Genomic DNA, 16411 nt, shown 5'->3' with positions numbered 1-16411 from the left:
TTGAATTCAAAATAATGTATGTGTTATCATAATCTAAAATGTGTACAAAATTATGCAAATATTTATTAGAAACTTCTTTCCTCATTTCATATTTATTTTTCATAATTAGATTCTAGGAACATCATTAATTCTAAGAATACTTTCTAGATAAAATCTTTTCATATTGAATTTAAAGCAAAAAATTCAATGTATCCAATGCCTAACCTATGAAACTGTAACCTCTCTGTACATCAGTTTGATAATAAAAAAAATTTTATATCTTTTTTTTTTTCTTTTTTGGCCAGTCCTGGGCCTTGAACTCAGGGCCTAAGCACTGTCCCTGGCTTTTTTTTGCTCAAGGCTAGTACTCTGCCACTTGAGCCACAGTGCCACTTCTGGCCATTTTCTGTATATGTGGTGCTGGGGAATCGAACCCAGGGCCTCATGTATACAAGGCAAGCACTCTTGCCACTAGGCCATATCCCCAGCCCCTAATAAAAAATTTTTTTAAAAAAAATTTTATTAGCAAGACGTGGTTGAGTCCTTCTGTAATTATGGTCCTCAGAATTTGAGGACAGTGTGATCATGGGTTTAAAATGAACTCAGACTGCAGTGTGAGATCCAGGTTAGCCTGAACTACCTTTTTCTGGGCAAATAGTACTTTACAAGTAATTTATGTCAGTAATACTGTGTCAATATCCAGAAAATGAACAGATACTTGTATTTAAAATCACTAGCATTATCTAAAGCAAAACCCAGATCTTGAGAGGCCTGCTTGTCATCGAGATCCTACAGTCTAGAAAATTCCTGTGAGTTGGATGGAGTCTTTGGATTCCTGTCTAGCTTACTGTAGCATTGCATACCATCACATGAATACAGATTTTTTTTTTTTTTTTTTTTTTTTTTTTTTTTTTTTTTGGCCAGTCCTGGGCCTTGGACTCAGGGCCTGAGCACTGTCCCTGGCTTCTTCCCGCTCAAGGCTAGCACTCTGCCACTTGAGCCACAGCGCCGCTTCTGGCCGTTTTCTGTATATGTGGTGCTGGGGAATCGAACCTAGGGCCTCGTGTATCCGAGGCAGGCACTCTTGCCACTAGGCTATATCCCCAGCCCCATGAATACAGATTTTTAACACTCTGTGCTTCACTTTCCTAACTCTTGTTAGGAGTGCAGCTTTAAGATGACTGCTCTGTGGACCATACCCCATGATGGACAGTTTCCTACTGTATCCAGGCACTGAATAAGGTGCCTGGCCAATGACAGGAGTGTGCTAAATGTTTCTTAAGGACAAAAAGTGAGGAAAGATGTTCAGAGAAAGGGAGGACATAGAGGATGATTTCAAAGGAGAGAAGACAAACTTTTCTGTCCCCTAAACCCATCATTAATTTCCAAAAATATATGTAAAACTTTCTTTTTAAATCCTTGTAAGAAGAAATTTAAAACATTTGCCTTTAACATTGTCTACTTGTGTGCATGCGCACAGAACCATAGCACTGTCCCACAGCTTTATTCCTTAAAGCTGAAAATGTACAACTTAAGTCACAGCTCCACTTACGGCATTTTGATGGCTAACTGGAGAGAATCCTGAACTTTAACAGACAATAAATAAACAAACAAACAAGTTGGAGAAGTATCTCAAGTGTTAAAGCACCAACAAACAAGCTGACTAAATACCAGGCTCTGAGCTCCAATCCCAGTACCAGAAAAAAAAAGTGATTATTTTATTTTATATAAAAGATAATGTTTATTCAAGAAAGATTAAAAACATTGATGGAACCAACCCAGATGCCCCTCAGTAGATGAATGGATCAAGAAAATGTGGTACATATATGCAATCGAATTCTATGCTTCCATCAGAAAGAATAATATTGCCCCATTAGTAAGGAAATGGAAAGACTCGGAAAAATCATATTAAAATGGTTAAAAGTAATCATTACAAATCTCTTAAGCTAGACTCAAAGAAACATAGGCTCCATGGTTTCCCTCATCTGTAACAATTAGTATATTTCTAGGATAGTCCTAACAGAACACTGTGCACGGATCAAACCCATTATTTTATTTTTGTAACTGTAACCCCTCTGTACATCACATTTTCAACAAAATAAAATTAAGTTTAAAAAATAAACCCTGGGGGCTGGGGATATGGCCTAGTGGCAAGAATGCTTGCCTCGTAGGATACACAAAGCCCTGGGTTCAATTCCCCAGCACCACATATACAGAAAATGGCCAAAAGTGGCGCTGTGACAGTGTTAGCCTTGAGTAAAAAGAAGCCACGGATAGTGCTCAGGCCCTGAGTCCCAAGCCCCAGGACTGGCAAAAAAATAATAAAAAAAAAAATACCGATTTCAAAAAATAAACCCTGTAACATTTTCCTAGATGATTTAATCTTCTGAACATATCCAATCATCCTGATATACAGGTTTAATAATGTTTATTAAATATTCTCTATTTTGACACGTTCCAATTGTTGTTTCTGCTCTGCTAACAAACACAATTTTAAACACCTAATCATTTCTACAAAATACTTTAATTCACGATTCTATATTTTCTTGTCTAAATATTAAGCAAAGAATAATGCATTTATTCAATACTATATAATAAAATGCAGTAATAACATACTCATTTTATTATCCTCATTAATCTTCTCAAAGTATTTTTCATTGCAAGTGTAATTAATACTCTAAAAGTGTTACCATAATTATTAATTTTGAAAATTTTTCCCACAAGCTACATAGGGAAATGATTTATATGACTAAGGAATACAAACAATACAATATTTTAAGAATCCATTAACAAATATGAAAATATGTCAATGCCTTTTCTAATTCTTTCCCTTAATCATTAACTACATAATCAAGATTTTTAGAAAATGTCTAAAATAGTCTGTAGACTGACATGTAAAGAACAGTTAAGTTCCTATATGTGAAGGCTGTAGCAAATGAAAAAAAGAATAGAATTATAATTAATGTAACTTAAAGATTTCAGTATATTTTATAAATTTCTAAAATAAGGAGTTGAAAACATTTCCAAAGTTATCTGGAAAAAAATATACCTCCTTAATTTAAGTGGATAGCAGTCAGAAATAATGAAAATCAATGAAAGACCTGTATGTATACAGCTTAATCTTGTCAGATAAAGCTAGATAAGCTCCATTAAACAGTTGACCAAACACCAGGCCCTGAGTTTCAATCACAGAAAAAGAAAGTGTGAATTAAAATTCTCAAATACCCCCATTTTTTTTGTTGTTAAAAAGTGTTGATTGGCTAGCTGAAATGAGTCATAAAACATGACTCTTAACAATAAATCAACTGGTTTGTGTGTTTTTTCTTTTGCAGAGTGTGATGTAAATACAGAAATAAAAGTTCTGCTCTATAACTGCTCTGTGTTAACCTATAGTTTTTAAACATTAAAAAATGTTGAATTAAAAGTAAAAGAAAAAGCATTGATTGGGCTAGGAATATTGCCCACTGGTACAGTGCTTGCCTTGTATACATGAAGCCCTGTGTTTGATTCCTGAGAACAACATATATAGAAATATATATATTTAATATATAATATATATTCTATAATCTATATTAAAAATTATATATAATATATGTTAAAAAGTGGTTCTATTGCTCAAGTGGTAGAGTGCTAGCTTTGAGAAAATAAAAAAGAAGAAGAAGACAGGTGCAGTTCTCAGGCCCTGAGTTCAAGCCCCATGACTGGCAAAAAAAAGTGTTGATTGTTCCCCTAAATATTTCCACAGGTTATTGAAAACAGCAAGAAGAATACAAATATACTACTAGAAAATATGTAGTCAAAGACAAAAAGAGCATCCACTTGATAAATCTATTTCAATGGAAATCAGAGAGCTCAAATGTAATAACAAAATGTCATCTTAATATCAAGAAAATTGGTAAAGACTTTAGAAAAGACTTCAGGGAAACAAGCATTCCCTTAGACTGAGAAAGAACATGTGGAGTATTCCTACAGTGAAATGCAACAAACTTATATAAACCATTTGACCTAGAAATTCCACTTCCATACTAGGTATGTATGAATGTGTACATGCATGAATATATTCTGTGGTGCTGGGATTTGAACATGTTAGGCAAGGGTTTTTCTGCTGAGCCACATCCCATACCACATGACATGTTTTTATTAAGAGAACTGTGATTCAAATACAGAGGGTTAGACCATTGTTCACCATGTGGCAATTTGGAAATTTAGTAATGGTTCAACAACTGGTTAATTATGCTGAATATTTAGTTATTCAGTTATTAAAAACTATGCTGCAGAATGACATCAAATGAACAGAGGAGAAGTAACTTCACACATCTACATCCACGTATTGTATGAAGAAAGACTGAAGACCAATTCTTAAGTGTCAAGTCTATCTACACTGGGAATATGGGCGTATTTTGGAAGGTATTTTGGAAACTATGAAGTATAGCAAGTGCTTGTGTTGCAATGACCACAGATTGCTTAGAAAATAAAATTAAAAGCAAATATGTGTATCTTTAGAACACAGCAACATTGTGTTCATTGTAAAAGCCTAAGAAAAATCACTTTTTCTCCTTTAAAATATTATCTTAATAAAAAGGCTCACATTCTCCAATGCCGTTTTCCTGTGCTTGATAGATCTTACTGGGTAAGCCCACAAGTGCATCTTTGGGAAGTGATCATTAGTGTCTTTAAAGTAGCAATGTGCTTCTAGTACCTGAAACCTCGGAAGCCACTGCCAACGATGACTCAAATGCATTATTCTCCAGGCTGCAGTCCTCTTCCACATTCAGTTCATCTGAAGCTGAAGGAAGGGGCTCCTTTATTTCAGGACTGTCCACATGTGACAACTGCTGGCTCTCTGTGAATAAAGACTGCAATGTCAGTATCACTACAAGACATGTTCTATACAGCACACACAACAGTCACTATTATGGGGTTTCCAAACAGAAATTACCTGAATATAACATAAATATTTTAGAATGCTTTAAAAAAGAACAGGCATTTCTGAAAATCAATGCAAATGCCTAAATAATATGAATAAATGTTGTTTTGAAAACACAATAGGCCTCTTAGAGAGATTTGCTTAATATATGTTTGACATTTTGAAAGATTATGATACCATACACAATACTTTTACTTTTAGCATGAACAGTGAGTGATTTTCATAACCATCAAAAAATATTTTCTGCAAGTACTGGGGCTTCAACTTATGGTTTGAGTGGTATTAATGCTGATACTCTACCGTTGGAGCTACAGCTCTACTTTCATCTTTTAGCTGTTAATTGGAAAGAATAGTCTCAAGTACTTCCTGCTCTGGCTGGCTTCAAACTGTGATCCTCAGCTCTTATTCTTAGGAGTAGCTAGGATTGCAAGAATGAGCCACTGGCACCTAGCTTCCTTTTTTGTTTCTAAAAAGATGATATATAAGTACTATGCTAAACACCAGTAAAGTGAGATGATTTCCTACCTCACCATTATCTTCTGGCTCACAGCTCAGAGATTCAAGTGGGAATTGAAAATGAATTAATGAAGATGTAAATCTGGTGACTTTCTTGTAGCTGTGCTCTTTCCATTTGGTTCCCTTGATGCACGTTCTACATGAGATGGGTATGTGCCTTAAAGTCACACCAAATTCATGTTTCAACCATCCGCAGATATTGTTTTGTTTTGTTTTTTAATTAAATTTTATTGCAAGGTGATGTACAGAGGGGTTACAGTACATAAGGTTGTGTGTAAATTTCTTGTTATACTTGTTACCCACTCAGGAGTTGTTTTTAATTCAATTAAATGTTCTGTGTTCTTCTTTTCTTCCATTCTTCTCTATCTACTTTTTAGCCTTCGATCAAGTCATATTCAGGGTTTTATTAAGGGCCTAATGGGACTTTAAAAAAATAAAAGGACTTTCTATCTCACTTGAAACTGGGATCTTCAAGAGAGATCTAACAGTATACAGAGAATGTCTTCAAATGTCATTCAGATTTTCTCACCTTAAAGCAAAGAGGAAAATATATCTAACTTTTCATGGAGAATTTTTCAATGAAAACAGTGGTGGCTTTAGACAGGGAATGTTGTTTCCATCTAGACATTAGCATGTTGGAGATTTATAATTAGCAATTTACTTTGTGCTTGCCATAAAGTACTTCACATGATTTCAATATTGAATCATTGAATACTTAAATCAAACAAACCCGATATCCAAAAAGTGATATCAACCGGGTGCTGGTGGTGCACACCTACAATCCTAGCTACTCAGGAGGCTGAGATCTGAAGGTCATGGTTCAAAGCCAGCCTAGGCAAGAAAATTCATAAGACTCATCTCCAATTAATCACCTGAAAACTAAAAGTGGCGCTTTGGCTCAAAGAGGTAGCTCACTAGCCTTGATCTCAAGAGCTCAAGCCCCATGACTGACAAGAAAAAGTGATATCTAAACAAACTTAGGTAGTATCAAATTTGTTTGTCAGTAATATTATTACCTACATTTTAAAAAACAGGTTGAGTGAGGCATAAGGAGGTTCTAAATCCAGGGAAGGAGCCAGGAGTTGATCAGCAGAAGAATCCAGAGCCTGGGCCCCTACAGGCACTCATAACATATAGAATGGGTACTTTACCATTGAAATCTATTTGTCATGTCTCTGGAGAGTGCAAGTCTATACATACAAAGCTGCTTGGACTGATGCGTGACTGAAGCTCTCTTCCTGGAACACACCCAGCCACTTTCTCACTGTGTTCTCTTAGTTAAGGCCACAGGCACATTATACCCTCTTTTAACCTGAACTACCCCCTCAAGAGACAATCTCCAGATACAACATTAGGTAGGTTCACCCCAAGGCTCTGCAAGCAAACTCACCCTTTTTGTTCTCTCTGAAGCTTCTGTCCGCCCAGAGGTCTGAGAGAGCAGTCTCACCCCTGTGCTACCTCATCCAACCAGATATAGTCTCCCCTTGAAAATGAAGGAGAAACAGTACTCCCTAGACCTGTGATCATTTCTTGGCAAAATTCTTTCTTTTCCTTCACGAATAGCTCGTATTTACAGTTAAAAAGTTGAAGGTGAAGTTTGGTTCTCCTAATTGGTTATGGTGAAAAGCAACAGAAGGCGAAACGAGTTAAGGAAGGAATTGTTAAACCAAAAGAGGCAGAACTCAAAGATTTGGAAAATTCTTAGCCAGTCTATATCATAAGAAATTAAGAAAATGTGTTCTGAAGAGAAGACTTATTTGTAGCTCAGAAAACATTTAAGAGATTTTTCAATGGACTTGTAGGCTACATTAGCCATTTCAACAGAAGCCAGGAATTGAGTCAAGATAATAGAAACAAAGACACTGGTTTTGAACAAAAGGATGAAATGAAGAAAAGCTATTAGGTCTTTAGATTCTATGTAACCAAAACATAAAGCTAATATACTGTGGAGTCCTTTCAGAATTAGTAAAATGGCATTAGAGTTTCAGCATTGGAAAATGACTGTGAAATAACGTACTTACAAAAACATATCTCTTTTTGTGGTACTGTGAGTTGAACTCCAGGTTTCATGCTTGCTAGGCAGGTACTCCATACCACTTGAGCCATACCTTCAACCCTTTGTAGCTTGTAGAATCTCACACTATTTTACTATGCACTGACCTGGACTGTAATCCCCTATCTATGCCTGAGACAAAACTGAGATTACAGGCTCAAATACCATACCAGGCCATAAAAATATGATCCTGATATTGCGAGTAAGCAGTGCCATTGAGGCCCTCCAGAAAATTAAAGCCAAATAAACATGTGTCTTATTTTGAATGGGTTTTATCCGGTTACTTTGTAACAGAAAGAGAAACAATGGTTAATTAGGAACTCTGGAACTTGCTGATGAAGATTATGGAATTACTATCTGACTTTTGAAATCTGTATTGAACATTTTGATTACGTTGCTCTCTCAAATTCTTGAATAATTAGAGATAAAATACTGCTGCAATTACTTTGGGACTTTTTACACTATATCGGCCTCAAACATGATGCTGTGAAGTATTTGTTTTGGGGTAATGAAAAGTGAGCATTCCCACCATCTTGGTAATATCCTATTCCTCCAGTTCATTTGCATATTGACTTCTAACATCATCTTGTAATTTGAAGAGCTCTTTTAATGTTTTATAGTAAAATGTATGGCTGTCTCTGTTATTTTTTTTACTTTAACTTTCCTTGACTCTTTTCTGTCTGCATCTAGAGGAAGATGGGGTTGAGGCAGAGAGATGCACATGCAGCCACAAAAGCATGACAGTAGGAACAGTGGAACTTCCTGATGGGCAAGAAGAACTTTCTGACTTTTGAAAGTTAGATTAATGACTTTCAACTGAGTAAAACAAATTTACTGATAGAGTTCTATAATTCAAGCTACTGGGCAACAAATGGAGCTTTTTCATAAAATACTTTAACATAAAACATATCATGTTATTTTTCTAATAATTTAACCATGTGGGTTTATTACATTAATGTGTACAGTATCTGTAATTGTATTTGCTTTGCATGCTTTGTGTATTTTGGAAAATTATTTACAGTGGATCCTCTTTCACTAGAAAGGATGGTGTATAGGAGGAAGGACGTTACATTTCCTTTTCCTAATCTCAGCACCTAGAGCAGTGTCTAGCATATGTTATACACATTGTAGGTTCATTGACTGATGACTGAAGAAAAGTGAATTAAGCTTGCAATAATTCTAAGTATCACTAACTTGCTAAAAGGAAAAAAATTCCTCTTAATTTATGTATTTTTAATATTAAAACACCTTGCTACATATCTCATAAAAAGTTATCTTATTTCCAAAATAAGATTGACGCATTAGCTCTGAGGGGCTAGGAGTGTCCCAGGTTCCTGAATGTTGAGGGTCCTGATAAGATTATCTTTACCCAGGTCTTATTTTCCTCATGTATAAAAGGAAAAATTAAATTATTTATCAGGTCTCTTCCTGTTTTTAAATTTTCATTCCAAAAATACTGATGCTTTATGTACAAGCTTCATAAAACTCTCAGTTACTAGGCAGAATGTGAGAAATCTCCCATAATAAAATTAGAAATACCTGAATCTTTTTCGGAGCAAACAACACCTGTTAACTCTTGGACAAGCTCATTGTGTCCAGTTTGGTGAAGGATGTTCAGAAATGTAGAAAACCAGTTTTCTTTCTGCACAATCCTTCTTAGTAGCTCTCTGACACCTGATTCATTTCCATTATTTTCTGCAGCAGAAATCTGTTTTAAGGGAAAAAATGAAAAGTCATTGATACATCTTCTGAATAAATTTAAGCCAGAAATATCATTTAGAAAAACTGAGCAATTAAGAATCAACACAAAGTTATTTATCCAAGTACTAAAAAGAAACTGCTCATTTTCCCAATTCTGAAGTCTATCAAGAAAAAAAGATCTCGTGGTCCCTGCTAAATATATGCTTCATTTTTAAGCCATTGAAATATTCAACACTAACATAGGAAATAATATTGTTTTCTGAACTACTCTTAATGAGGAGTGCAAGAGAAACCACATTTAATCCGAAGCTGTTTTATCTCTTTATCTCCTGCCCCCTCTCTTTTCCAATTCTGGTATATCCATAGCTTACTTTTTCTTTTCAGCACATAAAGTTTATAATGTGAGAAATCAAATGTTTAATATCCATCTCCAATTGTCTTTGTTATAAGCATTATATAAGTAATAACTGCTACCACAGTTATATACATATACATTTATACATTTGTATATATGCGTGTGTGTGTGTGTGTTCCTAACCACTCAGATGGCTGAGATCTGAGGATCACAGTTTGAAGCCAGCCCCCAGGAAGAAAGTGAGTGAGATTCTTATCTCCAATTAACCCTCAAAAAAACCCAGAAGTGGCACTGTGCCTCAAAGAGGTAGAGTACTAGCCTTGAGCAAAAAAAGCTCAGGGACAGGGACCAGGCCCTAAACTCAAGCACCACAACCAACAACAACAAAAAGAAATTAGGAAATCGGTAGCATTCTGTAGCATCCAGATTCACACATCTCCCCCATCTCACACAGGGTGTGAAAAAGAACCTGATAATAAATGTAATAGCTTCTCATCCTACTGCAATTTACATTTACCTGTGAACATCTGAGAAATTCCAATGTCTAGAAACTACTTAGGGATTCTGATATATGTTGTCTATTTTGAGAAACCAAGTTTTTTCCAGCATCTCATGAGACTCTAGACTCTAATCAGAATCCTAGATAAAAATATTATATATTCTCTAAATCTCTATGCTGTATTCTAAAACCTCTATTCTAGGGATTTATTAATATTTTTGGAACAATGTCTGGCACAAACTTTGCAACAACTATTATTAAGACTGTCTAGAAAAAACATTTACTTTGACAAACATTTCACTGACAGACACTATTTAACACAGCAAAATCTCTACTCAAATGATATTGTAATCCTGTTAGCTACTAGTTAAGTACTGAGAACTCTTAAAGTCTTTTTCCAGATCAGCAATGCAAGGCACAGAAATGTTTATCCACCTCTCAAAGGCCAGAAGGCTACAAAGTGAATGAATGGAATTTCTTCTCATATATTTGGGCTTAGAGGATGGATGGTGCTCTCATCCAATAATTGTGTCCAATTTTAAGGTCATTTTCTCACAATATTGGCTAACATGACTAATTAGACTTAATAAACTTTAAACAAGTATGGCCTATTTCCATTATAACAATTTCTAACTACTTTCTAGCTCCTTTTCTATTTTTTTTCTATTTTTCTATTTCCTGACTTGAGAAGTAAATGAAATAGATGTAAGTAACTTACCTATATCCATTCTTATTATTTTATTGTTTGATCACCTTAAAATCAATGATTAGAATAAGAAAGAATTTATTTTAAAAGGCTGAATGGGGCACTCACTATATTAAACACATCTTTAGAATTCTAGGCAAAATCCATAGATTAAATTTTCTTTGAGTATTAATGTGTAAACTTCTTTTGTTACTTTGCCTTTATTGAACCAAGCCATTTGAGGACTGTGGTGCCATTTTTTACTGCAACTATTTTATACTGTAATTGTAGGACTCCATGTATTGGCTGTGCAATGTTAGGACTATGAATTTTTGATAAATTTTCTTATAGTTTCAGTGTGCAAAGTACATCATTTCCTCTTAAGATTATCATATGTGTGTGCTTTATTTAATCTATTTTACTATGATAGTATGATGTTATAAAGGTATTAGTTCCTAATATATAAGCATGATTACTGAAATTGCTGCAAGGTTACTATTTGGACTTGAGAGTATGACAGCAAGTAGAATGACTTCCTTCATAACTGAATGTTTTCTCTATGAACTTAAAAATGCCTTTGGTCATAATATTAACTAATATAAGAATATAAAATATAAGCAAATGCGTACATAACTGACTATTCTTAAGCCTGTTGATATGATTTTCTTCAAGCAGAAAAGTCAGGGACAGATTCATAAAGTCCTGTCTCACCAACACAAGTTTATAAAAACAATTTTTTAAATAATCTTATTAGATACCTACTTAAAATAATGGTGATATTTTTATTTCTATATAATGCAACTTTCACCAGCTGTAAATCAGGAAGCAAAATTCATATGCTATAAACATTTGGCTCATGTCTTATTTATTTCAAATCACATAGCAATATTTTATTCATACATTTTTCTGACAAGACTCTTACCCTCTCTAATTTGCCTGATGATAAAATGAGTGGGTGGAAACTTAGTTGGACACTTAACTTCATGTCTGGAAAACTGGCTGGACTACTCATGTATCTGTGGTTCTCTGTGTAAATAAATGGTGTATGAGGTCACAAAAACTAGAGGTGTTAATGCTTTCTACCAGGGCTGAAACATGCTCTGGTCTTTAGCAGGAGAGGTTAAAATTAAGATATATAGAAACGTGTACATGATCACCTCTGTCCTAGAGTTCGTACTATCTATGTTAATGGGTGTGCAAAACTGTCAGTAGACATCCTAACAGAAGTGGGGCAACATAGGAGCACTTCCATGATGAGTGTTCATTCTATTTAAATTGGTTTACAAAATGACTCACGTATATTGCTAAGCTTCAGCATGTAGAATAGTGCGTCACATACAGTAGATATTTGTTAACTACTGGTAAGAACGAACTCTGATTAACAATGCAACATAAGCTCTAAGGAAACACAGGCTGAATCTGTGTTTTTCTTTTATCTTCTCACCATAACATGGTGTCTGGCACAAAGATGCCACTGAAAAAATTCAAACTGAATGGATGAATAAATCAGTAAATTAAATATTTACTTTGGGTACTTACAGGATATAAAATGAAGTCTCAGATCATTTTAAGAAGTCCTGCTATAAGTGGGGACAGGAGCTGGCGGAAGGGCGTGGGAATCCTAAACCAAAATAACTGACCATGTGAAAAATCTCTACTGAGACACAAGAAAAAGAATAAAAATAAAAGATAATTTTTAGAAGTCCTTATTACTTAGTTAAGAAAGGATTAACTTCTGACATCTTTTTGAAGCTGTCAAAACTCAAATTTGGAAATCAAATGTTCATCATCCACCCATTCCTTAATGTCTGGCAAGGCAATTCGACATATTATGTGTTCTCAACTTTTATTCTAGGCATCACTTTGCAAATAAATGCAAATGTCCATGCAAGAAGTTGGTACTTAAGGTCCTGGGGATGAAAATGTTGAAAAGGTGACATTGATCAAGACACACTGTATTCATAAACTGCTTTGCTGAATGCAACTCCTTTGTACAGCTAAAGATTATTATAGGAAAAGAAAAACACTCCTTTAAAACAGTTTAAATCCATGAATTTGAAAAAAGATAGATCTCAATTTCAAGATGAGAAATTTACCTAAGTGTCTGAAATTGTAACATCACCAGGAAATGTACAAATGAGTGATAATAAAAGCCAATAGAATTCTTCATACCTCTTCAAAATTTATTTATTATTTATAGTGTTTCATCCATAGTAGTTTTCATTTTATGATTACTAAAATACTGCACAGAAAAAAGTTATTATGTTTGTTTCCATGAGTTACCACAAGATGGGTGAACTTAACCCCATGATATAAAACTAGATCTTATATCCAGTTTTCCTGTCATATTTTATTTCTGTAAGATAAGCATTATCTATAATTCAAATTTTAGGGACTGTCACATATCAAATATGTCTTTTCCATTGTCTGCCATGCTTATTTCTGGAACTGATAATACAAAAAAAAGCATTCAGAAATTATTTCAGACTCTCACAGTTACATGCTTGCTCATTAGAGAGCTTCTAATGCATAGATATTCAGATCTTCAGAGCTTCCTTTGAAATGCAAATCTGAGAGGAACTTTGAGCTGCTCTGGCCTTTTCTGCATGAAAGTCCCTTTACTCCTTTACTCTATCTTCTTTGTGTCAAATCCCTCGCATTACTGCTAGCTGCCTCTAAGCTTGGCAGAATCAAGAACTTGGATAAAATATAGCTGGCAGAAATTCAATCCAGGCAAGACAAAAGTGATGCTGATAGGCAGAAGTATTTAGAGTAAATAAGGAGAAGTGCTGTTTCGCTGGCAATCGGGACATCATACCACCAAACATAAACAGCTTTGTGGTGTTACTGGACTCTGTTGCTTCTGGACTTCCTCACAGCTACTGTGGCTGGAAATGCCATCTTCCATCTCCAGCTGGCTTGAAGGCTGCATACTTTGTTCCAAATTAGAATTCTGCCACAGTGATGTACACATTTGTCATATCCAGCTGGACTACTATAATGCGTTGTAGTTGGTTTTCAATACACAAAATGACATATACGCTACATACAACAATGTAAAGTAATTTACTTGTTGGGAAAACTGGCCAGCAAAATTAGATGCATTTTGGGGTCCTTGGATAAGTCCAGAGATTGTTAGATTTACAAAGGAGAATTTACTTTAGTCACCAGAAACCAAGTCACATCACAGGCCATAGCCAATCAACCTGAGGCCTAATTTTTGTATTGAAAATACAATGTAATGAAAGTACTGCTGGATGAAAAAATGAAAATGTCAAAATAATAGCACTGTATTGACAAAACCTTTGACTTGTAGCAATGGGTTTATTAGACTGCATGTCTTTGAAAGCAAGAATTTTAACTTACAATTCTAAGTCAGATTCAAGAAATCAGTATCAATATAGTTCATGGTACATCAAGAAACTACTAAGCAGTACATGAAGTTATCTATACAATTGACTCTGTCAAAATGCACCCTATTAAAAAAGTTTCCTTTTCCTCTAGTAATGAGAAAACCAAAATTAGTATCATATGTTCTCAATGAATTATGTCTAAACTTTGATTCCAGAGAATATGGAAACTTGGAGTAAAAAGAAAGAGTGTAATTATGTGTGTGTGGGGGAGGTTCCAAGAGAGAGGGAGGAGAGTAAAGAAAAGAAAAGACAGATAGACTGACTGACAAACAGAGAAAGGTAATTTTTCCATTTGGACCAAGACTAAACAGGATCAGTATAATGCAGGGAGAACATTTCCTTGAAACGTGTAGGCAGTAAATACTTAGGATTTCTAGGACATATTGTTGCTGTTCAATTGTGAAGTAACATCCAAAAAAGTATGTAAACAAATAAGTATAACTGTGTTCCAATAAAACTATGAGCACTGAAAATTTAAAATTCAATCACCTAAGGGACATTCTTCACTTGTAGTCCTACAAAAATGAATAATAGGCTCAGTTTACCTTGTCTGCCATAGTTTGCTGACCCTGTGTTAAGGGCCTACATTAAATGAGACAAAGAACACAACATCTTGAGAACCCAATGGAACCTAGCTTTTCCTCTGTCCTTCTTGAGAGCCCTTGAAGAAGTATTTCCCTTAGCTCAATTTCCTTATCTGTCCTGTTAATATCATTAGGACCTTCCAAGTAGTTTTGAATATTCATTATGATAATTCTTCTAAAAAATGATACTAATTATACATGAAAAGTGTTCGTAAACATTACTAGTATCCATTTATATACGGATGCTATTTATTTTGTAAAAGGATCAAATATTAGCTTTTTATTTAAACGCTCAAAATTATGTTTTGAAGAAACTACATATTGTCCTTTGAATGATGGAAGGGACCAACTTCTCACAAAGAAAGAGACCCTCAGGAAGAGGGCCAACAGACCAGCCACTTCCAGTTCACAAAGTCTTCCACAAGGCCCAGCTAGCAGCTCTCTCTCTCTCTCTCTCTCTTTCTCTCTCTGTCTCTCTTCCTCTCCCTCTCTCTCACTATCCCTCTGTCTCTCCCTCCCTCCCCCTCCCCCTCTCTCACTCTCTCCACACATACCCGATTTCTGTCTTCAGTTGTCAATAGATCCTGTTCCACACACAGGTCTAAGACGTCTCTAACCAGGAGTTTGTCCACTAGGGTGGGCTGAAGAAGGTTCAGCAATTGCAGACATTCATCTTGAGCGGTCTCCAAGGATGGGGAGGGTAAATCGGTGAGCTCTGGATTCATGTAGCGGGCAGCTAAGGGGTTGCCAGCTTTCCTGAGGGCTTCCACAAATTCCTGAGTCCAGCCCAGGGGCCAGACCTCCTTCTCCAACTTGTTGAGAAGCAGGTCAGCCGCAGGAGTGTTCCCTTGGGTGGCAGCTGTCCTAAGAATTTGCTCTTTGACTTCTCCATTCAAAAAGGTCAGGTAGTCCAGCACAGGCTCCACCTGGATGTACGTTTTCACTCTGGCCCTGAAGCACGAGATGAGGTAGCGAAAACTCTTCTCTGTGGAGTACTCATTTGACATCTTTCCTTGGCAGGGAAAAAGGAGGGGTTCTCCCAACCTCGGCGTCAACAGGTGAGAGCTGGTGCCAGCAACGTGGCCAAGGAGTTTCAGAATCTCCAGCACTGAGCCAAACAGTGAAGTCTGCAGGCGGCCAGGTGGGCTCAAGAGAGCAGGGTAGCAGGTGTGAGCTGGCCTGCACCCTCTTTTGGAGTCTGCCAGAGCGTGTGTCTGCACCGGACCCCGGGAGGAGCTTTTACTTCCTGTTTTCTCCCGGATTTTTATGGTTTTGCCTGCCTGGTTTCTGTTTCGATTCTCCTCTGCAGACTTTCCAAACGCAATCTTCTTCTGGGCGGGGAGGGGAGTGTCACTGGGGAGGAGCCAGGCTTCCTGCCCAAGGATCCTTTGGTCCTTGACACCAAAGGAAATGAAAAAGTAAAACAACTGATTTTTCTCTGGCAATTTTCCTTTGGTTACTATTTGGCTTTTGCCAGAGGAGTTCTGCCTCAACAATCAAACCCCTTTGATAGCTAAAGTGTACCTCAAGTATGTTTGATTCAGGACTTTCCACGGGAAGCGTAGAGATCTTGCCAGATCTTGACACCAGCTGGAACTTACCCATGCTAATAAAGTACACAGGGGCGGGACTTCAGGCAGTAGGTGAGAGGTAAAGAGGACAGTCCTCTTGCCGGAATTGTGGAACTTGGGAAGGAAGC

The 16411-nt window shown here is 36.1% G+C and overlaps 1 protein-coding gene across 1 annotated transcript in view; it reads right to left on the bottom strand.

Moving 5' to 3' along the window:
* Positions 1–15984, bottom strand: part of Ifih1 (interferon induced with helicase C domain 1) — a 56587-nt gene extending 40603 nt beyond the window's left edge. The window contains exons 1-3 of the mRNA XM_048345323.1: positions 15267–15984; positions 9015–9183; positions 4679–4822 (exon numbers count right to left, since the gene is read on the bottom strand). Coding sequence (XP_048201280.1) covers positions 4679–4822; positions 9015–9183; positions 15267–15719 — 766 coding nt within the window. The 5' untranslated portion in view covers positions 15720–15984. The remainder of the gene's footprint in view (positions 1–4678; positions 4823–9014; positions 9184–15266) is intronic.
* Between the last annotated feature and the right edge of the window lie 427 nt (positions 15985–16411).

Source organism: Perognathus longimembris, chromosome 4 (assembly GCF_023159225.1).
Source record: "Perognathus longimembris pacificus isolate PPM17 chromosome 4, ASM2315922v1, whole genome shotgun sequence".
Classification (NCBI taxonomy): domain Eukaryota; kingdom Metazoa; phylum Chordata; class Mammalia; order Rodentia; family Heteromyidae; genus Perognathus; species Perognathus longimembris.
This window is presented reverse-complemented; position numbering and strand designations above follow the sequence as displayed.